General features: G+C 40.6%; 6 protein-coding genes across 16 annotated transcripts; 4 read left to right on the top strand and 2 right to left on the bottom strand.

Annotated features, from left to right (window-relative positions):
- Positions 1 to 138: 138 nt before the first annotated feature.
- On the top strand, positions 139 to 3,209 carry LOC134196565 (uncharacterized). The gene is made up of 6 exons (XM_062665731.1): positions 139 to 241; positions 1,120 to 1,427; positions 1,486 to 1,549; positions 2,303 to 2,610; positions 2,669 to 2,749; positions 2,807 to 3,209. Exons 1-6 carry the CDS (start codon positions 217 to 219, stop codon positions 2,951 to 2,953), a joined length of 933 nt encoding a protein of 310 aa, XP_062521715.1. The 5' UTR covers positions 139 to 216; the 3' UTR covers positions 2,954 to 3,209.
- Positions 3,210 to 4,520: 1,311 nt separating this feature from the next.
- LOC134196557 (uncharacterized) lies at positions 4,521 to 13,928 on the bottom strand. Of its 4 annotated transcripts, none has more exons than XM_062665718.1 (11): positions 13,785 to 13,928; positions 13,571 to 13,639; positions 7,354 to 7,505; positions 7,104 to 7,294; positions 6,684 to 6,754; positions 6,475 to 6,621; positions 6,231 to 6,408; positions 5,381 to 5,480; positions 5,198 to 5,322; positions 5,004 to 5,141; positions 4,521 to 4,941 (listed from the first exon to the last, which is right to left on the bottom strand). In XM_062665718.1, exons 7-11 carry the CDS (start codon positions 6,234 to 6,236, stop codon positions 4,822 to 4,824), a joined length of 489 nt encoding a protein of 162 aa, XP_062521702.1. In that variant the 5' UTR covers positions 6,237 to 6,408; positions 6,475 to 6,621; positions 6,684 to 6,754; positions 7,104 to 7,294; positions 7,354 to 7,505; positions 13,571 to 13,639; positions 13,785 to 13,928; the 3' UTR covers positions 4,521 to 4,821. The 4 variants fall into 4 exon arrangements, with proteins under 4 accessions (XP_062521702.1, XP_062521701.1, XP_062521703.1 ...); XM_062665717.1 differs by having other exon boundaries at positions 13,808 to 13,928; XM_062665719.1 differs by having other exon boundaries at positions 13,846 to 13,903.
- LOC134196820 (uncharacterized) lies at positions 8,307 to 9,916 on the top strand. The gene is made up of 2 exons (XM_062666040.1): positions 8,307 to 9,807; positions 9,851 to 9,916. The coding sequence occupies exons 1-2, from the start codon at positions 8,350 to 8,352 to the stop codon at positions 9,914 to 9,916; spliced, it is 1,524 nt and encodes a 507-aa protein (XP_062522024.1). The 5' UTR covers positions 8,307 to 8,349.
- LOC134196773 (uncharacterized) lies at positions 9,929 to 11,644 on the top strand. The gene has a single exon (XM_062665991.1). It carries the CDS (start codon positions 9,931 to 9,933, stop codon positions 11,509 to 11,511), a length of 1,581 nt encoding a protein of 526 aa, XP_062521975.1. The 5' UTR covers positions 9,929 to 9,930; the 3' UTR covers positions 11,512 to 11,644.
- Positions 13,929 to 15,375: 1,447 nt separating the features above from the next.
- LOC134196444 (uncharacterized) lies at positions 15,376 to 24,640 on the bottom strand. Of its 7 annotated transcripts, none has more exons than XM_062665566.1 (12): positions 18,498 to 18,582; positions 18,373 to 18,422; positions 18,177 to 18,317; positions 17,820 to 17,981; positions 17,499 to 17,588; positions 17,351 to 17,428; positions 17,265 to 17,297; positions 17,158 to 17,202; positions 17,052 to 17,104; positions 16,589 to 16,632; positions 16,285 to 16,469; positions 15,376 to 15,752 (listed from the first exon to the last, which is right to left on the bottom strand). In XM_062665566.1, exons 2-12 carry the CDS (start codon positions 18,406 to 18,408, stop codon positions 15,645 to 15,647), a joined length of 975 nt encoding a protein of 324 aa, XP_062521550.1. In that variant the 5' UTR covers positions 18,409 to 18,422; positions 18,498 to 18,582; the 3' UTR covers positions 15,376 to 15,644. The 7 variants fall into 7 exon arrangements, with proteins under 7 accessions (XP_062521550.1, XP_062521553.1, XP_062521552.1 ...); XM_062665569.1 differs by having other exon boundaries at positions 16,327 to 16,469; XM_062665568.1 differs by having other exon boundaries at positions 18,517 to 18,574.
- Positions 19,473 to 21,607, top strand: LOC134196654 (uncharacterized). Of its 2 annotated transcripts, none has more exons than XM_062665857.1 (4): positions 19,473 to 19,530; positions 20,583 to 20,833; positions 20,893 to 20,973; positions 21,038 to 21,607. In XM_062665857.1, exons 1-4 carry the CDS (start codon positions 19,506 to 19,508, stop codon positions 21,209 to 21,211), a joined length of 531 nt encoding a protein of 176 aa, XP_062521841.1. In that variant the 5' UTR covers positions 19,473 to 19,505; the 3' UTR covers positions 21,212 to 21,607. The 2 variants fall into 2 exon arrangements, with proteins under 2 accessions (XP_062521841.1, XP_062521843.1); XM_062665859.1 differs by having other exon boundaries at positions 19,476 to 19,515.
- Positions 24,641 to 24,665: the final 25 nt, after the last annotated feature.

The raw sequence follows: 24,665 nt of genomic DNA, 5'->3' as shown, positions 1-24,665 counted from the left end.
ATCGATGTATTCGACTTAAATACATGCAGTACACTGCACCATGCACAAAAACATGTACATCTAGACTCAGACCATTACAGTACGTGGAAGCATGCATGTAGTTAGAGGCACGTCACAAAACTCCCCTGCGTTGGGGTCTTGGGGGTGATGAACAAATGAGTCACAATGTGAAGTATTGCATCATTCTGTTCCACCTTTGACTACTGAGAAAACGTCATGAACGGCAAGAACGTACAGCAAAGTAAGCTACAAGTGAAACTTGTGGGGTGGCTGAGTATTTGTTCTACTACTAGTTTGCTAGCCCCTTTTCTTCATATTACTACTCAGAGTAGCAATACTTTAGTGGGACTAAAAAAGAGGAAGCAAAGTATTCTATACCAGTAAAGACAGTATCATTAGACACACAAAGAGTAGCAAACAGACACACAAACAAACATGCACAGCAAACAGACACACAGATAAGCATGCATCGACTGTGTCTCTGTGGAAGTACAAACACAATGTCATATAGACATGCATGTATATACACACATACATGTATATCGTCTAGTGATAGTCTCAGTTTCTAATCGCCAAAGAGATATAGACAAGATATGGAATAGCAGTCAGTCAGTAGATATTGCATGCATTCCTTATTATAAGCAACGGTTTGAAAAATGTTTAGCTGTAACTATATTTCATTAATTAACAATTTAAGTGATGCATGTGGAACTACACAGATATCTACAGCTGTACCTACATACATAACTAGATATGTACCTATGTACACAAAATAGCAATATATACACATTTGTACATGTAGCTAGACAGACAACCAACATGCAGGCACGTGGTCAAGCAACAATTGAAATCACACTTTATCATCACGGTCACGTACAATTAGCCAAACACTATTGGTCTATAGAACACGTCTACTAAGTAGTATTACTACAGTACACGAAAAAGATAGAAAACAGATTACTGTCAAATATCCACTGACTGTTCTCATCAGGTCAACGAGATGACCACTGCACCAATGACAGCAGATAGTTGACTTCTGATCAATGTATTCATTAATTGAGCCGGAGTTACTATTGCTCTATATATCTGTGATTTCTACTATCATGTTTTGTTCTACAGGAGAAGGAGGCATTATGTGGACTTCACTTGCAAGACTCGATTTCACTATGGAAACCAAACAAAGAAGAAGCTACAACAAATCAGAAACTAGCAGCTTGCAGCTTGAAACACCTAAATTCAAACAAAATACTGACCAATACTGGAGTATCAGAGACAAAACCAACAGAGACGAAGATCAAAGAGCTCACAAAAACAGCAAAAACCACTTTGATGTCCCAAGTCGTTGTTTACTGTCTGAACAAGAATATGCTACAACAGCTGACCAAGGACGATTGAAACAAACCAGTTATCAGATGTTTGACACTCAGGCACATAACATTACATTATTAATCTGTGGAATGGTAATGTATAAGATATACTGTTTAGATGAAACTCAGCCAACTTCGTGTTGACTTTCTTGAAAAAGAAGACCAAAAAAAGAGGAAGCAAAGTATTCTATACCAGTAAAGACAGTATCATTAGACACACAAAGAGTAGCAAACAGACACACAAACAAACATGCACAGCAAACAGACACACAGATAAGCATGCGTCGACTGTTTCTCTGTGGAAGTACAAACACAATGTCATATAGACATGCATGTATATACACACATACATGTATATCGTCTAGTGATAGTCTCAGTTTCTAATCGCCAAAGAGATATAGACAAGATATGGAATAGCAGTCAGTCAGTAGATATTGCATGCATTCCTTTATAATAAGCAAAGGTTTGAAAAATGTTTAGCTGTAACTATATTTCATTAATTAACAATTTAAGTGATGCATGTGGAACTACACAGATATCTACAGCTGTACCTACATACATAACTAGATACGTACCTATGTACACAAAATAGCAATATATACACATTTGTACATGTAGCTAGACAGACAACCAACATGCAGGCACGTGGTCAAGCAACAATTGAAATCACACTTTATCATCACGGTCACGTACAATTAGCCAAACACTATTGGTCTATAGAACACGTCTACTAAGTAGTATTACTACAGTACACGAAAAAGATAGAAAACAGATTACTGTCAAATATCCACTGACTGTTCTCATCAGGTCAACGAGATGACCACTGCACCAATGACAGCAGATAGTTGACTTCTGATCAATGTATTCATTAATTGAGCCGGAGTTACTATTGCTCTATATATCTGTGATTTCTACTATCATGTTTTGTTCTACAGGAGAAGGAGGCATTATGTGGACTTCACTTGCAAGACTCTATTTCACTATGGAAACCAAACAAAGAAGAAGCTACAACAGATCAGAAACTAGCAGCTTGCAGCTTGAAACACCTAAATTCGAACAAAATACTGACCAATACTGGAGTATCAGAGACAAAACCAACAGAGACGAAGATCAAAGAGCTCACAAAAACAGCAAAAACCACTTTGATATCCCAAGTCGTTGTTTACTGTCTGAACAAGAATATGCTACAACAGCTGACCAAGGACGATTGAAACAAACCAGTTATCAGATGTTTGACACTCAGGCACATAACATCAAATTATTAATCTGTGGAATGGTAATGTATAAGATATACTGTTTAGATGAAACTCAGCCAACTTCGTGTTGACTTTCTTGAAAAAGAAGACCAAAAGTGGAGTCAGAAAGTGCAAGAGCAAATGATGGTAAGTATAAAGATTTTGAATAGATGGTAAGCAATATCACACGATCAATATATCTAGGAACTGCTAGAAATATGGACCAGACGATACGGATGCCGTGAAGCAATCAGCAAGATAAGATTGCAGCTGCAACAGTTTGAGGTACAAGACGACTTTTTGCCATGGCTCAAGCTTTCTACAAGTCACAAGCCAAGCAGTTTTAACTAAGCTATACATGCATCCACGTAGGCTGCTCTAAAAAGGGTTGGACTAAGTACCAGGAATCATTATCACGTCATTACAAGGTCAGCACCTATGTACTGACGGTCTACACCCGGTCTGCGTGGATATAAACCTTTCCAATGGCATGTAAACTGCGTGAATCGTTAGATTAGTATCGTAAATACGTTTGTACACACATTTTCCAAGTAGTCTCGTGGTCTAGTCTAAATCATTGTTTTCTTGAGCAAAAAAGCTTTCATATAATCGTGTCGCAGTGTCAGTGCTCTAGCCCTCGCATTCACAAGATGTAATGATAATGTCAAAAAGCCCGCTCGATTACATGCAGTTTCTCTGTGTTAGACTTCAGTGGGTGGGTGGGTGGGTAAGTTACAATATGTACGTATACTACAAACAAGACTACACAAACTTTCCGTCACCTTAGAAAAGAAACAGACCTTGAGGCACTAAACAGGGGTTTGCTCAAACCCACCACACTCCAGCCTAGAAAGATGAACAGACCCTAAACCCCAATATTATTCGTAGGTGTGGCCGTTTAGACAAAAGACAAGGTCTCATACATGGTAAACCCTAGTACTCGGCCTCTCCAATTTTAGAGGTCCAGCAACGCCACTGGCTGACCAACTTTATTCACTACTAGTGTACCTTTACTAAACCATATAATAAATCGCATTTAATTGAATCATGCCTGAATATCAATCAAATATTATAAACCTAAAATAATGCTAATATTAATTAATAAAGACAACGATACTCAACACTACAACATTCCAAGACAATCAGTTACAAATATCACTCCGTTGTTGACAACTAGAATCATAAATTCCAAAGCATCCTTACAGTACATTGTATAGGCATACAGCAGGCATGTCTGTATAGCTAGAAAGCAGTCTATCACAAACTATGTACTTGCTACACTTAAAGACAATGAAACAAAAAGCCTTGCAGTCGCATCTAAATAAACTAAAAGCTGCCCGTAGTACAAGGAGAGAGTATAGCAATGTCAGCTGACACACACTCATACACACACACACACACACACACACACACACACACACACACACACACACACACACACACACACACACCAAACACACACACCAAACACACACACACACACACACACACACACACACACACACACACACACACCAAACACACACACCAAACACACACACACACACACACACACACACACACACACACACACACACACACACACACATGTTCACCCACATAAGACACGACTCAAGACATCTAATCAAACTACAGTGTTCGAACAAGTGGTCGTCTCGTTGTTATTTAATGATTAACTGAGTTCATGTGGTGATCAATTATTTTCGCAGTATTGTCATCCTGACCACTAAAGTCACTCAAGTTATGGTGGACCCAATAAGTTTTTGTTTTTATGCTGTAGAGTAGAATAGTGAAATTACTCAGATCACACTGAGAGTGACACCTCTTAAGTCTTGGGATTTTGTTTACTTGCCACCACAATCAGTATCATCATTTGATATTTATGAAGTATATGAAAAGTCTTAAAACTCCTTGATGACTAATTTTGTGAGGTTGCCAAGATGACGACTACGTCTGTCATAAAATTTCAACACTCAAACAAATCATCGATACGCAATCATGTGCTCAATCGTGCCATCCTTGATGTTAGTCACCGTATTTGCTATTCATTCAATCGTCAACAGGCATCCAGTATTTATCAAGCTATACAATCACACGTTTTGCATACTTACTAATTAATACTACAAAGATCTACTAAAAATTTTATAACACTAGTCAACGTCAAAGAGTTCATTAACCTAAACTTAAGACTTCATATTATTACTTACACAAACGATGAGCTACAGTTGTAAAGAAAACTTGAGAACACCGAGTGATGATAAAATTAGTAACACGGTAAAGACGGCTGCCACCAACCCCCACAAATGGCTACTATATATCGGTAACCGAAACAGTCTTGCCTACACACACATAAACACTTCATCACATGTTCCTGTACAAACAATCAACAAAGTATGCACACCGTTCTCTGTTGACCATGCGATGTCATATACACAATGAATGAGTCGATGTCTGATTGCTTTGCATCCTGGTAGCCAAAAAGACGAACATCCAATGACACCTGAACTGTAACGCTACAGGCACTATTTAGCCTCGATGCCTAAGAATACAAAAAATGCACTAAAATAATCAATAAATATTAATATAGAGAAACACCTGAATTAATTCAAATATGGCAACTGCAGACCATAGAAGGACGTATGACACTCCAACAATAAAGAAGAGTATTTCTGTTGTACCGCTTGTGGCGCTGTCCTTCACATCGTACAATGAGACAAATGCTAAGCAACGACAATCACACATCAGGCAACACCCCACACTCTCTTCCATCACACTTACCCACAACCGCTTGAGCAATAAAGATCACTTCAATCAGTGACATTGCAATCGCCAATTGTTTACCCAAAGAGTCTATATAGTTGCCAGCGTTGTGATAATCCTACCACATGATATTGGTTAGTTTACATAGTAAACATACGTTAACATCAGGAGTTGAAGATTACAGAGGTTAGTAATGTTAATAATAGCTAGCAGTTGAACTATGTATTAATACAAATAACTGTGAGAATGTTGCATTGTTCAGTTTGTTGCATTTCTTGATATCCCTCCCTCCCACCCATGTTTTAGGGAGGTTACATGAAATGTATATCAGGAAGCGTGCCAGAGAAGAGGCCATGTTCAGACCAGTCTTGACGCAACATTACCAGTACCTCTACTCAGGTTGCAACGTCAATGTGACTAACATCTTCGGTGCAAGCCAGTTGTCTCATGTACGTCATTAAACGAAATGGGTTCTGTGATGGTGTGTTGAGCTTCCAATGTCATAAAACTCTACTGACCTCTTGAGCTCAAGCAGGGTAAAACAGTCTCCAACGTCAGCTTGACTGACCTCTTGGGCTTAACTATATGGTGATTCTAATAGGCTTTGATACTCCAAAGTCACCCTGACTGACCTCTTGGGTTCACGCCACTTGTTGGAGCTCAGCGTGTGAGCTGACCACTCTCGTTAACCCATCGTTCACAAATCCCTCACAACCTGGCAAGTTGCCCCATTGAAGTCCACATTGTCTCGTGTCTACGCGGTATAGCAACTAGCAGGCATGTTGCTTACAACATAATAGTGTATTACGAGTGATATTAACTTAGCCACACAGTTGCACAACATTTGTATCAATTTGTGGGTACATACCCGCATGGCCTGCTGGAGTAAGATGCTCTTCTCTTCGATTCGCTCATTCAGACCTCAAATGAGAAAGATGAGTAGCTCGCATTGTGCCCCGTAGTTTACAGCAACAGTCACATACACCATGTCCATGCCGAGAAATCCGATCAACATGAATACAATCAAAATATACATCTGAGGAATACTACAGCACACATACCATTGTAACACAAATTCACTATTCCAAAGCTCGTTCTGTTACGATGCTTACGTCCATTCATCTCCTGCCGCGATCCACGAACTGAAGTCGATTTGTCCTTCACCGGTTAATTGGCAATCCAAAATCCGAGCCACAATGACAAAAATATTGGTGACAAACTGAAGCAGCACCCAACCAATCCCTACCATTAAAATCGACCTAACAACACCACACCTGTTGACTATACTATACTATAGTTCATACAAGTAATGTCTGTTGACCTCAGTTTTCTTGTCAGTACTCCTCGCGAATGATAGCCGATGTGTCTGCTATTCATAGTCTGAAGGAATGTCTAACACCACAACAGCACATGTTGTACTACAACTGCATGCACAGTGACATACTTTCCCAACTCGTGAACTGGTGTTGGTGATTTCGATTAACTAAACTTGAGTCGCCATCAAATTAGTTAATACTTTTTAATTACAATAATTTAAATATCAAAAATAAATACAGTAGGATGTTAATTATCCAAACACTTCCATTCTCTGACCCGTTCATAACTCTGATAGTACAGATACAGTGTGTGTGTGTGTGTGTGCGTGTGTGTGTGTGTGTGTGTGTGTGTGTGTGTGTGTGTGTGTGTGTGTGTGTGTGTGTGTGTGTGTAGTTAAGTATTCCCAAAACAATTCAGACTTTACTTTGTCATCACTGTTTCCAGTTCCTCGTTCTTACACCAACGAAAGACATAAAAGGCATAAATGTAACTGAGAGCTTGCATCACGTCCGGCCAAAAGTACGTCGAAAAAGGATTCACACACATGTCGAGGTCCTCGTCTTGATCACTGCAGTTCATTGCTGTGTGATTTTGTGCCATGGCTTTATAGTATGGCTATAAGTAACAAAAGTCTAGCTATCTGACGTAATCATAAATTAGTGAATGAATAATACCCGAGATTGGCTCAAACAAGATGCAAATTGCAGTGTGTATCCAAATACCAAAATTCAAATTACGATAATAGGGTACACAATGTTGAAAACTCATGTGAATGCTTCGCCACAATGAGGCACTGCTTATCGAACATCCACGGAAACCAAAGAAGCTGCAAACACACACAAAGCCAATGGTAAGTTGAATCCACATTCAACTCAGTAAAGATTTTCATTGTGTTGTGACAAAGATCAAACGCACAAATATGTAGTAAATAGACTGTAAAGAATAATGCCCATTAATATAAACAGTTTTTAATCTATGCAATTGTCAAGGTCATCTATTAGAATTCACTCACTTTAATTAACTTAATTAATTAAGGTACAAATCTAACATATTCTAACATGCTTAGATGCTTGTTTTCTTTTGATTTAGAGTTGTGTCTTAATTAATTAAGTTAATTGAAGTGAGTGAATTCTAATAAATAACCTTGACAATTGTATAGATAGACAAATAAACACTAGGACACACAGACAGACAGACAAACAGACACACAGAAAGACAGACACACACACACACAGACAGATTGTTATACTTGAACTCTTACTCTACCAATAACAATCGCTAACTTTACGTATGCATAACAATAACAGACAGACATAGACAAACAGACAAACAAACAGATAGACAGACAGACAGACAGACAAACAGACAGACTGACAGACTGACAGACAATTATTAAATCATTGTATGAGTAGGCCCTAAGGGTCCTTTTTCTTGTGTAGATTTTAGAGTTATTTAGTTTGAATCTTCATATACAAGTAGCTTGCATAGTGATTTATGAAAATATATTTGAGACAAACAGACAAACAGACAAGCAGACAAACAGACAGACTGACTGACTGACTGACTGACTGACAGGCAAACAGACAGACAGACAGACAGACAGACAGACGGGTGTAGCATCCAAGACTTGAAGCCTTGTTGTTTTCGCCTTGCTTGTCCGTTCTCTGGCAATGTCTTCTGCCGAGAAATGTCCATACGAGTCTTGTCATGTTTCGGACACACTGAAGAGAGTTCTGTGTCATATCCGCGACGCTCACGACCCGAATCTCCTCCCAGGGGATTTCATCGCTCGCCTGAATCTTCTTCAGTGCTCATTCTGCAAAAGATGGTACTTGAAGTTGAATCAACACACTTCTCAATGCCGTTCTCGGAAATCCGTTTCTGATGGTCAACGGTCAAGTCAGGGCCATACTACACTCGGCGCATCGTCACCTCCTGGAAGGAACGTCCGGAAGACCCTTTCTGAGTTGCCGCCGTCTCTTACAGTGCCGGATTCATTCTCTGGAGATTCCGCTTGTCATAATCCACCTCAGCGCGTGTCCCTACAGGATGCCCATGCTGACCTAGAGACTGCAGCCTGGAACATTATCCGGGATCTGCCCTCGGATGCCATTCTCAAGGCCATTCCCCCACGGGTTGTACAAACTATCAAGCCTGCTGCACGAGCACTCTTTCACGACTGTTGTGCTGTGGCCCTTCGAAAGATCCATGACAATCCCGGTGACGAGCTAGCATGGAAGCTGCTCTTCCTCATTCCACGCATGATTCTCACGCCTATGGTCAGGGGAGGACGTCATGGCTTTCGTGACGTCAAAGTGAGGTATCAGAAATTTCTCAGTTGGAATTGGTCGGATCTACTTCAGCTAAATGGATCAACTTCAAAGAAGACGCCTCGTTGTAGTGATAAAGCACGGAGAGCCGCTACCCTGAGGTTGGTGAGATGTGGAGAGCTTTCAAGAGCTTCCAGGTTGTTAACCAGCAAAGGCCTAGCTCCTGCCTCAGAAGATACCACAGCAAAGCTGGCTTCCAAGCACCCTTCCAGAGCCACGGGGTTGCATCTTCCTTCTTTGTCTCAAGATTCAATCAAACTGTCAAGCTCAGCGCTGTTTGATGCCATTAGACGAGCTCCACGGGGTTCTGGTGCAGGTCTCTCAGGCTGGCGCTTCGAGCATTTGAAAGTTCTACTTGAAAACGAGCTCACAGCAGATTGTCTTTTTTCCGCTTGTTCGGCTATTGCTAGAGGCATATTGCCTGCTGCTGCAGTAACCCTCTTTTCTTCATCTCGGCTAATTGCTCTGCCCAAGTCCAATGGCGACATACGACCTATTGCAGTTGGTGAAGCTATACGCAGGCTGACAGCTCGAGCTATATGTCAACAAAAAAAGGAACTGTTCTCAAGCTTCTTCTGCCCCATCCAGCATGGTGTGGCAACCGAGTGTGGCACTGAGCTGATTGTCCATCACATTGAGCTACTCCTCCAGCACAATCCCGACTGGGTTGTATTAAAATCTGATGTCAGAAATGCATTCAATTCCATCAGCAGACAACAGATGTTGGAGCAAGTGGTCGGGTCATTTCCAGATATCTTGAATCATGTAGCTCAGATGTATGGGAGGATCAGCCCATTGGTATTCATGCAAGGTATCACTCCAGTTACAATCGAATCTGCAGAAGGGGTCCATCAAGGCGACCCGCTGGGGCCAGTTCTATTTGCCACTGCCATTCATTCTGTTCTAAAAGATCTTCAGGAGATGCATCCGAAGGTTCGTATCTTGGCATACTTGGACGACGTCTTTGTACTGGGTCACCCTACGGATATTCAGTCTGCCTTTCAAGATCTGAAAAAGTCTTTTTTTGCCATCAACATGATCATTGCAGATTCAAAGTGTGAGATCTACTGCCCTTCTACACGTGATCCTGTTGAAGGCTTTGACTGCATACCAGTCACTGATGATGGAGCCATCTTTCTTGGAGCACCCGTAGGCACACCTTCATTTGTTGCCTCCTCTTGCTCGAACATCGCAAAGTCAAAATTCTTACTGTGTAACGAACTTGTTCAATTGGGAGACATACAGAGTGCCATGCTCTTGTTGAGAGGCTCTCACGTCCCTTGCCTGAATCACTTGGCACGCTTAGTTCGTCCTGAGTTGCTCACACAAGCAGCTTCAATTCACGACTCTCAGACAAGAAAGACATTTTGCCATCTACTTGGGTTCAACGAGATTGAGGACATGCCTTGGCGCCAAGCTGTTTTGCCAATTAGACTTGGTGGCTTTGGCATGACTTCGTTGGCTTTTGTGTCGCAGCCTGCCTTTGTTGCATCCTGGGCTCACGCCATTGTGGAACTGCCTCTTCGTTTTCCAAGTCTCTTTCCAGCTGTTGACAGCCTAGTTAATTCAACTACTGGGGCTCTTAGTAACGCCCTGACCCAATCTGTCCCTGATGGAAAGCATATTTCCGAATATCTGACATCTGCAGGCAAAGTTCAGCATCAGCTATCCATGTCATTTGCTCGCTGTGAGGCAGAAATCTTGTTCACAGATGCACCCACAGCCCGAGATGCAGCACGACATCGATCTACAAAAGGAAAAGGAGCTGGTGCATGGCTGAACGCAATCCCGACTTCAGAAGTGCTCGCACTAAATTCTTACGAGTATCGTTTAGCGTCCTTGCTGAGGTTGGGCTTGCCCATTCCACTTTCTGACTGGATGACAACATGCAACTGTGGTGCCTCCCTGGACAGCAGTGGGTACCATCTGCTAACATGCAAAACCGGTGGAGGGCCAGTTTGGTCGCACGAATCGCTTGCATCAGTCTGGTCTGATTGCCTGCGGGAGCTGCACATCCATCATCGAAGGGAACCGAGGCATCGGTATGCCAATTCCAATGACCGGCCAGACATTGTAGCCTTCGACTCAGACTCTGGGTGCAATGTGGATCTGGACATAGCTCTAGCACACCCATGGAGCTCGGACATCTTCCCTAGATCTTCGGAAACAGATGGCGCCGCTGCTGAGAGAAGAGAGGAGAGAAAAAAGTCAAAATACGAGAAGGAATGTCTACCAGGTGGAACTGCTGTCAGTCTCATTCCTCTGGTTATGGAGCATTTTGGACGCTGGGGTGTCATGGGAAGAAACTTCCTGCAGAAACTAGCAAAGAAATCATGTGACGAAATTGGTAGACCAAACGCTGCAGAGTTCCTTGACTTTTGGCGAAAAAGATTCTCCCTTCAGCTGCAAAAATGCAATGCCAAAGTCATACTGAGGAAGATGGCAAGCTTGTCAAGTGACACAAGTAGCGCTAAGTACTCAACCCAGTTCTTTAGCCACTAGGCTGACCTGGGTTATCTTTTAAGTTAAGTTGTTACTGTTTTTAGTGCTTTTTCCTGTGTACTGTAGCACCTAAAACATTATGTCATTGCCTAGCACTCTTTGTATGATAGATGAATGTTTGAAAATATATGTGACAGACACACAGACAGACAGATTATTGGCTTGGGCAGTATTTAGTTGCTTTGCTTAGATGGTGTATAATAATAATTCAATGTTTGAAAATATATGTATTGACAGACAAACAAACAGACAGACAACAAACAGACAGACAGACAGACACAAACAAATAGGCAGTTTTTAGTCTTTTTTAAGTTTGAGACAGAGACATTATCACAAGGATTATTGTATATTTAGTGTTTGCAAAGTTTGACAATAGTGAGAAACAAAACCTGCTTGCAAAACTAAAACTACAGTCTAAAGACAAACGACGCATCTGTATGTTCCCAAGCAGCTTCTGGATCAACTTCATGTGATAATTAACCCTTTGGTATGCTGTTGTTGTTCTATAGACTGATGTAGCCAAGACAAAATGTTGCCACAAATGCAGTTTTATCTAAACCATTGCTGTCTCAGTTACCAAATGGTCCAACGTTATTTACATGAAAAATTGTTTGAGTGTGACAACTTGCATGTCTAGACAGTCTGCCTAAAACTACAGTATGAGCTGCACCTTCATGTAACAACCATTCAATAATTTGGGTCTTTATGTATTGCTTTGAATTTAAGGTACTTACAATTAATTCTAGGTTTCTCACTGCCTACTAACTCATCATTAATTCAAGTTGCACAAGTATGAAAACGTTTCAAAGCTACAGTACAGTAAAACTTGCCTTGACAGAAAAATAATTCAAGTGCCAAATTAAAAAGCTAAACCCTATTACATTCTTTTTATGTCTTTACGTCTTCAAATCTATTTCTTGTCCTCAAATCTATTTCTCTATCCCGCACTTGATTCGTCTCAAAACAAAAATGTGGTTTATCACTTCTTGTAAGAGCATGATTTCAACTGGTAGACCGTATTGTCTGTCCTTGTAGAATAACATTTTTAAAAGACAATGTCAGTGATACCATTTCGTTGCACTTAAACTGTTCAACCCAAAAAAACATATTCAATAAATATATAATTAACAATCAACCAAAATATAGACATGTGATACTGGATCTTCTAAAGTGCAACAAAATGGTATCACTGACATTGCATTTTAGTGTTATGATTACTACCACCACCAAACACAAACAACACTAACACAAACAGATACAATTGTAATTACCACCACCACATCAACACCAACACCAGCACTATCATGTAGAACAGACATCTACACTGATAAACATATAACATCTACTACTGATGCTTACCTGTTGAAAGCAATGCAGTATTTTGTCTTACCATTATAACAGAACAGGATTCGTTGTAAACTTGTTGTCTTTTGCACGTTGAATAATAAATAATGTTGGACCATTAAAATGCAAGGTTGCCCAAATCATCACAAATATTTTGGGCAACCCTGCATTTTAATGGCTGCTACGTTATTTATTATTCAACGCAAAAAGACTACAAGTTTACAGTAAATCCTGTAATAAATATTATTTATCAATTTTAGTTAATTAAATTTTGAACAGAGATCTTCAAAAACAATACAACACAGAACCTAGCAAAGACTTACACTTACACAGTGCAGATTGTAACATATACTGTCTTTACTCCTCATATAAGCTTAGACTTACACGTGAGTAATAAGCAAGAGACAAGACAGATGTCTTTAATTTTATTTATTTATTTGCTTATTTGTTTTTTATTTATTTATTTATTATTTTTTATTTGTTTATCATTTATTTATTTATCATTTATTTAATAAATAAATAAATGATAAATAAATAAATAATAAATAAATTTATATTTCTATTTTTATTTATTTATTTACTTATTTATGTGTTTATCATTATTTATTTATTTATTTATTTTTTATCTAGTAATGACATGAAGGTTGATAATTTTTAGACAATAGGCAATATTTGAGTTATTTCAAAGTCTACACAAAGCATCGTTTGGTCTCACGTTCCACAATGTCATTAGTATTGATATTCTTCCGCATTTTCTGTCTGAAGTTATGCTCTGGTATCTCACCTAAAATGCAAGAAACATAAACATACTTAACTTACGCATGCCTGCTAGCGTTAGCAGTATACAGCGCTTTCCACTTCACACTACACTGTACAGTCACATTACAGTACTGGCCAAATATCATGTGACATGAACCCAACGTGTGTACCAAATATCATGGACGTGAACAACCTGCTCAAGCCTCCACAGTCGTCGTTACGGGTATCTACCTATGATCTTGATGAAAACATGGCCGACACGATTCTTCACGCTGACAAGAAGAATAGGTTTACGCTCACAACAAGGTGGTTTAGTCTCGAAGCATGCGCACAACTTTGCAGCCTTGTCCTCCAGACAGGCGTCGGTCAATTTTCATCTCTAGGTAGTACGCCCTTTACGTCAACTCGAAGTACGTCTAGGCAAGCATGCGACCACGGACGTCATCGCTTAATTAATTGATTCCATTCATCACAAAATTAGTGAATCAATGATCAATGTTTGAAAGAAGGCAGATCTAACTACTGCTATTATGCCGTGACGTCATCAATTACACTGCCAGTCTACTAAGTGTTCCACATTGAGGTCACAATAAATGTCATCATCAAGACTAGACGCAAGTACAAGTGCAGTCACTTAGGACTTTCATGAGTATGACGTCTAAGATTGGTTCTGTGAGACTAGCTTCAGAAACAGATGCCTGGTGTCATTGTCTAGAATATTGGGCAACCAATCAATGGCTCGGCTACATTGTAATGCCTTCATCTTTCAAAAACTTGCTGGTGATTATCTCGAACAGAATCACTAATAACCCAGACGTAGGGAGGGTTATAGTAGTCGTCTTACAGGAAGTAGCGCACAACCGCCTCGACGGAATTACCGACTCGACGAAAACGACAATGTAAACAACTTTGGAATGTATAGCGTGCGTTCACTGTTACCGCTCGTGAAATCTCGACATATTAGGGTTGTAGGAGTTTGTCCGCCAGTAACAGGTAGAGTCTCGCACGACGTTCCAATTTTGATTAGTGATCATGACTTTCAAGCGAACAGAGAGTAAGCGAACAGATTCGAGTCATAGCGAACAGAGAGTAAGTGAACAGAGAGACTGAGAGCGACAAAGGCCCTCACCGAACTGATTTACTGTTTGATGGTAAGATCTAGACTGCCTGTCCCTTCTCAGCCACCTGTATAAACAAGTGTTTAGGAAGCTTGGGTCTTGTAGTGAAGTGAACAGATTTACGGTTTGATGATAAGACTGCCAGTGCCTGTCCTTTCTCAGCCATCTGTATGTAGACAAGTGTTTGGGATGCTTGTGTCTAGTGACCTGTACGTGGTGTAATTTGTGCATGCTTGCAAGTAGGTACTTCCCAGTACGTGTGCAGTGACATGGTGTCGTTGCGATTGGAGTACGTACTTGTGCCTCGTTGTTGAGATTAAAATCAATGTTTGGGTGTTCTAGCGTAGGTAAGTTTCCTGATTTGCAGTACGTTTGGAAGTACATTGCTAGTTCTAAGCTACGTGTGTAGTTGACTTGACAGTGCCCATTGCATCTCGTCGGTTGTAGCGTGTGAAGGAATATTCCCTGTAACGTTATGTAATTGTAATTACGCGTAGGACGCGACGTATTGCCACTGCATTACTACAGAAGCTTGCATAAAACAATAAACATATAGATGTCCTAGTATAGCCTCAGCGACAGGCCTAGGCGTGCGCATGCTTTAAAACATTTAGTGATCCCGGTTCATTAACATGTGCCAACATCCAAATACGCACTGAAGAAATCAATTACACGCACAAAACAATATATCCAACTTTATTTTGTGACTTAATTAATTAGTCCAATCCGAATATGGCACTCTAGCTGCCTATTAATTAGCAGACCCGAATCGGGTTGCCATGCACAGCGGTACGTGCTCACTCTATCGAGCATACAACGGTATCCGACTGGCACTGGAAGGAGTCAATTTCTCTTCGCTCTAAGATCTAGCATCTTGAGTATCTGTAGTGCTCACTTTCATTGGAGCAGTGCTTAGCTGGTTGGTGTGCTGGCTTTGAGAGTAAGCTGTCTCGCTTTCTCCCCACTCTCAGCACACTTAGGTTGAGTATTTGAACATATAGTGTCCTTGCAGTAAATTGCCTGCAATAAAAAACATGTTAATTAATGTATGTCAATTAGGTTTTGTTAATTAATCCAAGCTAATACTGCATGGTGATTGCTAGAGCTGCAAGGTCGATCGTGTGCAGATTACAAATCGATGTCTACAGAACTGAGTTAGAGTACACTGTAGTTCATTGGTTAAGTAAAGATGATTTTACAGTAGCACGAAACATATAGAAATGCAGCGCTCACAAGTTGAAGCTATATAGATGTTTAACAGTGGATAGATACCATGCAGACTCAACTAGACTTTTCGTTGTGACATAAAAGATTTTAATCAAATTTATTGCTACACCTGCTTTGGTTTTGATGAAGACAAGCATATGTCCGGAAAGCAATATAGGCAAGTGCATACCTGAATGGTACAGTAAATTATTGATAAACAGACGGTAACGATTTTTCTCAGATGGAGATTCGTGTTAGAATGACAGTTATAAACTAACTAAAATATTTGTTGACAAATATTATCACATACAGATAACCCAGCAATTAATGAAAACAAGAACTAGACCTGGTCTGTTTGAGCGTTGAGTATTGGTAGATTTTTACTTACGACAGATTCCGTGCTTTTAGCAGAAAGAACCTCCTCGTTTCTCAAGTTAGAGCCTTGTCCTTCTTTTAATGTATTCATGCAGTCCATACTGGTAGATGAGCACATTTCTGTCGGTTTATTGTTTGGATCTTTCTGAGGTATAGCTATAGATAGAGAGACATGACATGCATCACTGATGTAACGAGATTGAATGGACGATCACGTGATATCTCTCAAAGGTTGTTGCATGCATGCAGCTGGTAAATTCAGAAAAGATACTTACTACTTTCTGTTCTTGTTGTACTCTCATGGTCTTCACCTTCAGTTCTATAACAAAAATAGCGGCATTGACAGACAAAGCTATCTACACAACACATGCACATGCTTAGGTAACGATCAAAATATATATACAGACAGACGTGTGTGTGTGTGTGTGTGTGTGTGTGTGTGTGTGTGTGCCTGTCTGTCTGTCTGTGTCTGTGTTTGTGTCTGTGTCTGTGTCTGTGTCTGTGTCTGTGTCTGTGTGTGTGTGTGTGTGTGTCTGTGTGTGTCTGTGTGTGTCTGTGTGTGTCTGTGTGTGTGTGTGTGTGTGTGTGTGTGTGTGTGTGTGTCTGTGTGTGTGTGTGTGTGTGTGTGTGTGTGTGTGTGTCTGTGTGTGTGTGTGTGTGTGTCTGTGTGTGTGTGTGTGTGTGTGTGTGTGTGTGTGTGTGTGTGTGTGTGTGTGTGTGTGTGTGTGTGTAGCTTACTTGTATACAAGTTGACCACAAAGAGGAATTTTTCCAAAAACGAAATCCGCAATCTAAAACCACAGCCAATTCTGCTACAACGTTAACCAATTGTGCCACTACTTACCTCCTCGTTTAGCTTTATGTTTCCAAGGGGTTGAGTGTGTGATCGCTGCAAGTACAGTAATACAGACTTTAACTCTAGGTATACCGTTTTATCCACAGCGTAAATACAGCATTGTCTTGGCGCTCGTTTTCCAGCTGGTCCTGTAACATCTAATTACAATTAATGTCACCGCTAAAGTTACTAAGAATCTTACTTTCAATTGCAGTGAGAGGTTCATTTTTCTAGCCACGTTTTTTTCTTTAGCTTTTTCACTTTCTTTCTGGAGCTCAAGCTAAGTCAACAAATTGCACTCAGTTAGAATCAGAAAAATCAGACTCTTGTCAACAATTATGGGTATTTACCTCTTCATGTAAACGTTTCATGTCATGGTCTCTTGAATGGCTGGTGCTTTCCCAAAAGCCGAGACGTGGAGCTATACCACTTGGCTCATCCTGGTGTAACGAAACGTGGCAGATTTACTTATGTATACGCGCACAATTGATGTTCGTCGGTTTGTCTTGTCTCGTAGTGGCCAGTTTACCCGCGCCTGCGCATCCGAGTTTGTCCATGCAAGTCGTTTTGTGTCACCATGCAGGTGTAGACTTCGCGAATGTAGCGAAAATGCTTGCAACAAGCACCAACCGTGCACTATGATCAAATGTACATTATTCAAAACTCGTTACCGCTTGACTCTTTTTAGCTGCTCTAGATTGAAAACGAGATAGACGCTCGTCGGCCTCATTTCGTCTTGTCCACGTCGCGGCTCTCTGTGTAATCAAATTTTGTATATCGCAGTCATAGTCTTGCTGTTCTTTCCTAAGAAGAGCTTTTTCCTGCTGCATACCCTAATCACAATGTAGTCGCAACAAAGTAAATAGAACTGGTATCTAGAATGCGCTAGTGTAGTCTGTGCCGCCGCGGCATGCATGCTGTTCATACGCCTAATGCCGTGTTTACTTGACAATCCGGGTAATGACAAAGGCGGGGAGAGACTGGCTCGAGTCTAGTGTTTACTAGATTTCTCAAACTTACGAGCATACCATGGTATTTTCCAATGACAACTGTTTTAATTGTTTGTCGATTTCGGATTGTCGTCCGAATATTTTGAATAGTTTTGCATTCTGATCGTCAAATAAACTGGAAGACTCTTCCCGGTCTCTCCAGAGCTGGCTTTCTTCAGTCTGCACACACCATACCCACCTAACTAACGTGACACTTGTAAACCACCGTCTCTACCTTCAAATCGTCGCACACTGTTTCGTTTTGGCTCATCGTCTAGGCCGTAGCTAGACAAGTAGAAAGATGTCAATTCAAGCCACATCCGAAACAGCATGCAGCTGGTACGAAAGTGTACGCTGTACGTTAGACGTAATCACCAGCCTTTTAGAGACATCTTGACACCAGCTGTACTAAGAAATCAACCGATGCGCGCTGAGAAATGGCTAGCTAAGCAAAAGTCACGAGGTGATAAAAGTTAGGTCATGATTACTCAATACAATATAATTACTAGTAGGGGAAGTACGGGAAAAATTATTTTATCTGACATAATCCATAGAGCGTCACCAAAAGATCATGATATATATGCACATTCTACAAACCTTGTTACGAAGATAGTCTAGCCGTAGAAACTAAAGCAGTGGCGTCTCACAACAGCTGCGCGCCCCTGCATGGGTGCGGCTATCTTTAAAGAAACTGACATAGAGTACTACTAGTAACAAAGTACATTAATTTCGGATGCAGACCGAAGTGCTCACAATTTGTTGCAACATGCATGGCATATTGCACGCAAAGCCATCCAGTCCATACCTTAAAGTAACAGCCAGCAAATGTCTAATCTACATGTAATAGGGAAACAGAGTAGCAGCAAAGAAACACTCTAAATAAATTTATTAACCTTTTGAGTCTCTAGAGCGACTCTCAAAAAGCGACCGCCGCCTTCGACTGAGCACAACTTAACATGATCCACGCTACTAGACAGACTTCTATCTCCTACGTCGCCTAGTTGCTAGATATAGGTTCTTGCTTTCCTCGCATTTCTGCATACCATATTATTAAAATTCAAGTAATGCACGTGAGTGCAAGTACAGTACAGACCCCAACAATTGGGGCGTCAATAGGCCAAATAGAATTGCATGCGATCGGTCATTTCTAATTAGATAATGGATTGTCTGATACAGTCTGGAAGCACGCTATTTTAAGTAAAAACGTCACAAAACTCCCCGTGTTTTCTAGGGAACTTGGGCAGCCCCACTGGACGCAGCCCTAGTTGACCCAAGCCCTTGGACGCAATCCAATTATATTGCCTTGCATTACACACTAAAGAATTACATCAGCAATATCATCATTACCTGACTGCTAGAAGACACGTTATGAACCAAGGTAGAGTAGATTTCGGTGAGCTACAAACTAAACACTTGATTTGCATGCTTGCATGGGTGTCTAGAGTGTAGCCTTTTACCCTTGCGAGACTTCTGGCGAAATAAACTAGCTTGTATAGACATTTACACAAACAATACAGACAGCATTGTAACAACTGTTCGTAGATTGCTCTGAAAGAGGCAGTAGTTTTAGCTATATCTAGATTGTAATAGCTTTAATTGAGATTTTGTATATATGTTCTTTGACAGACAGACAGACTGACAGACAGACAGACAGACAGACAGACAGACAGACAGACAGACAGACAGACAGACAGACAGACAGATAGACACGCAGACAGACAGACAGACAGACAGACAGACAGACAGACAGACAGACAGACAGACAGACAGACATACAGACAGACAGACAGACAGACAGACAGACAGATAGACACGCAGACAGACAGACAGACAGACAGACAAACAGACAGACAGACTGACTGACGGACACACATAGAATGTTTCTTTATACCTACAAACCCATGAGCGAGCGCGAGCGCGCGCGCGCGCGCACACACACACACACACACACACACACACACACACACACACACACACACTCACGTACGTACAAGTGTCATGAAATTCTTAGATTCTAAAAATTAGACATTATTAAGTACTTCTCAATAATGCAAATTAACAGTCAGACGGTCAATGTAGCTGTATTAACTAAGGTGGATACAGGTAGAACATACAGATGTCCATACACAGTATAATCATCAAACCAAGTATTGTCAGTTACAGTGTAGAAGTAGCCAAACACTCCTAGTTTACAGAATACAACTCTACACATCTGTTGCTACAGTAAGTAAACAAATAGTTAGAAACTGGGGTCTAACAGAATGCTGTCGTATATCTACTAACTGTTGCAATCCTTTACAGAATGCTGTCGTATATCTACTAACTGTTGCAATCCTTTACAGAATAATAAGGAGTGTATTGCATCAATGATAATAGCAGAAATGTATAACTAGGTTGTAGCAAATTTTATTTTAATTAGTCATTAATTCCCATCATGTTTTACAGACAACAACTTGACCTGGCTAGATCGAGTACTCCACGTCATCAAATGCTTACCTTCTGCATCTGAACAAACTTCTGATCAATACCATAGTGCTGAAAACTCGATCAACACAAGCAGCTGTCATGACGTTTATGAAAGCAAGGCAAACGACAGTAATGTTTCAAGACGCTGTTTACTCTCTGGACAAGAATATGCTAAAACAGCTGACCAAGAGATATTGAAACAAACACATTATCAAATGTTTGACACACAGGTATTGACATCGATCTACTAAAAAGTTAAGTGAAAAGGTAAGATAACTTAACATTTTAGATGACGCTTAGCAAGCTCCGTGTAGACTGCTTAGAAAAAGAAGACCAAAAATGGACCGGGAAAGTGCAAGAGCAAATGATTGTAAATGCAAAGAATTTATTAGTTTACTCAAGTAGTATTACACAATCAAATCAGTGCATTGTAGGAATTGCTAGAAATATGGACCAGACGATATGGATGCTGTAAAGCTAACGAAATGATGAGATCTCACCTGCAAGACTTTGAGCTTGAAGACGACTTTTTGCCATGGCTCGAGCGTTGTGCAAGTCACAGCCCGTGCATCTATTCATTGGCGGTAGCTTTCAACGAAGAGGCGTGAACAATTCATTGAAAAGGACTCATGAACAATAATTATAATTATTAGTTCCAACCAATTATCTATCGAGTTTGCGCTCGATTCTGTACGAGTATCTAGAGTTACACACACTATACCTACATTGCACTAGCCTTGTTTCATTTGGATGCGAAGGTCTACTACAGAAGCACCCTTAGAGGAGATGGTGCATGTCTTACAATTACTTCAAAATAGTGCAAAGAAATTGACGACATGGACCTGCAATATAGTATACGTTCTAATACGTGCAGTGTAGTGCTGTTACACTGTAGAAATGACATGTAGACTCAGACTCGGCTTAGTGCTCTGGGCAAATTTAGAAAGGAAAATAGGTAACAACTGCATAGAAAACTCTTTATATAATGCATGCAAAAGAGCACGCGTGTAGGAAACAGTAAAGAGAACATTAGCATCGATGAAAACCTAGGATCATGCAGAAGTAAAACTGAAAGTATTCATTGGAACTCTTTTACTTAGGAATGACTTTTTTATATATTTCTAACAAAAGATCGAAGTGCATCTATACTGAATACATCAATGAAATCAGTAATGCAAACAGCTAACAACAAGAATGCGCATTGAGATTTCGTAGATCAGCAATCTCAAAATAGCGCAACACCGCCTCGGTACCAAGAGAATAGACTCCGAGGCTGCCGAGTTTCTGATCCCGGAGCAGGTGGTCGGTCAACTTGGGCAGTCTAAAGTCGGATTGCATCTCTGTGGTCGACTATAGCGTCAGGCTCAGTGCAATCAACTACGACTTGAATAATCATGGCATCATTCCGAATGTAACTACCAGTATCTAGCGTCTCTAGTGAAACAAACAGCGGGCATCCACTGACAACGTTCATGTCATGTCCAGTCCTCTGAACAGATGACGATGTCGGATCAGGTCTGAACGTATCTGATATGTGGTTTATGCCACCTTGATCGATGACTCTAAGAGTGAACTTTCGTGTGAAAGGCCACGATAGTAAACAATCGTATTCTCCTCGCATGATAACAAAGAACAGCGACAAATGTGTACCGCGCCCCATGCCATCACCATTGAGATACATTCGAGCGCACATTTTGTAACCACGCGGAGACGTGTAGAATGGCTGTGAGTATATCGACGGTGTCTTACCACTCACAGCGTCTCTCCTACGTCGTCTGATGTCAGTGATCTTCCACAGGAGCACACCGTTTGTGTCCTTGTAATCCATCATGTCCAACCTGAGACTGTGCTCGGCAAGTTTGACATCACGAGTCGCCGTAGCTCCACCGTGAGTGTCAAACTGCTGCTCTACCAACTGACTGCATCCGCCAGCATTATTGTGTTCAGAAAGTTCTCCTTCTAGTCTGCTTTTCCTTTCTCCTTCTATTGTTGTTTCTTCAAATTTGATGCGTCTTGCTGTGTAGTGTCTCGGGTGTTGATGTAGGCGTGCCATTTTAGATTGATCTTCCTTTCGCGGAGTATCGACAGATTGATAACAAGCTTCTAGTGTCTTGGGTTGCGTAAATCGTTGATGAGTAGCAGCCAGATGGGTTACTCTTTCTTTGCATTGTTGAGTAAAATCATGGTTAGATTTTACTTTTTCCCTGTTAACATTGATCTGCATGAGCATAAATACTGGCAGTAGTTGCAAACATAGCATTTAAATTAATAATTAATTAATCAATTAAATTTAAATTTAATTAATTAACCGTTTTGTGAGTTTCAATTTGCCTCACTTGACTAAAAACCAAACGAAGACAGTAGCTGATTGGTGGTGGGTGGTGTCGACTCTACACAAGACGACTCATGTATGTTCTTCTCAACCCTACAGCACATGCATGCGTATACTACAGAATATATAAATTAGCTTCTACACTATAGATATACTAGAGTACAACATGGAAAGCGTTTTGGTAGCAACTGCATTAGTTCGATCAATTATCTAGCTCACCAAACATTTTCTTGAGGGACTTCTTCAGAAACATGACGGACAATCTAAATCATCAATAACTAATAGGCAGACATCTGTCATACAATATAGGCTAACTATATGCTACACACACACACACACACACACACACACACACACACACACACACACACACACACACACACACACACACACACACACACACACACACACACACACACACACACACACACACACACACACACACACTTACCTCTTGGTCTTGCTTTTTGTCGTCAACGTGTAATAGCTGCACGCAACAACTATCAGCACTAGTAACAATAATGCAAGCAGTATACCTTTCCGTCTTGACGCTCTTTCTTTGCCAAATCCTGTAACGATTATAATTACGAATACAGTCAGTGTTAGATAAACTGATTTATATATAGAATATGACCTTCAAGTAGCTGACAAATTGTATTTTCTTATCGATCTTTTCTTCTTTAGCTTTTACGCTTCCTTTTAGGTGCTCAACCTAAATTCAAGAAACAAATCAAACTCGTTAAAAATACATATACGTAAACGAGTACTTACCTTTTCAACTAGACGTTTCATCCTAGGGTCTCTTGAATGGCTGGAGCTCTACCACCAAAAGTCGAGATGTGACGCTTCGGTAATAGACATTATCCTAACCCTGCATGTATACACAAGTGCACTTACGTATATGTATACAATATACATGCACAAATGTTTTCTGTTCGTCCTCTCTAGGCGTACTAGCCAGCCATTTCGCCCCTCCGTTAGCTTGGTTACATCTCTGACGTATACGTCTGTCCACGAATGTGTGTCGCCGTACTTTACATGCATGTAGACTGTAATAGTAAACACACTGACGATCCAACCAGGCAATTTATTATTAATTAAGTAGCAAGTTAATTGGCAAGGAAGGCTAGACAAATCATGCCTTTGTCTCTAGACGATGTCTGTCAGCTGAATTTCCCAGACAGCAATGACTTAGAAAGAGTCACGAGTGGTAGTCGGGAGAATTCTATCGTCATAAATTATTGCATACAAGAAGACGCACCCACGAAAAAAAGATTTCTAAAATCCCTCATTCGTAAACTGAAACAATGGCACTTTGCCACCATGAGCTCTAAAGCCTATGCAAGCAAGTTAATTAACTAGCAAACAGCGTCCACAATTTATCTGGAAACGCATATACATTTAGACTACATAGATAGTGGTGCCGTTGCACAAAGCCAGAAGATAAATACTCACACGGTGTAGCAGTAAAACAAGTGAAAAATTTTCCCTCTGTACGTGCGACTTGAACTCACTCTACTGACTGAGCCGATCAAATTGCTGAGAGAATAATTTGTTCTCTCTGGTATGACCAAGAGATTTCCCCTGTGTTTCTTTTGCATCAATTAAGACGCACGTGAGTGCAAAGTTCTTACCCATTTGAACTGAACAAGACAAGCAAGCATCAATTGACTCAGTTGCATGGAATGACAATGCTCAATAGCTGAAACGTACGGTACTACACTGCTAGC

This window comes from Corticium candelabrum, chromosome 21, assembly GCF_963422355.1.
Source record: "Corticium candelabrum chromosome 21, ooCorCand1.1, whole genome shotgun sequence".
Classification (NCBI taxonomy): Eukaryota; Metazoa; Porifera; class Homoscleromorpha; order Homosclerophorida; family Plakinidae; genus Corticium; species Corticium candelabrum.
Note: the sequence above shows the minus strand (reverse complement) of the source record. Positions and strands in the feature narration are given on the sequence as shown.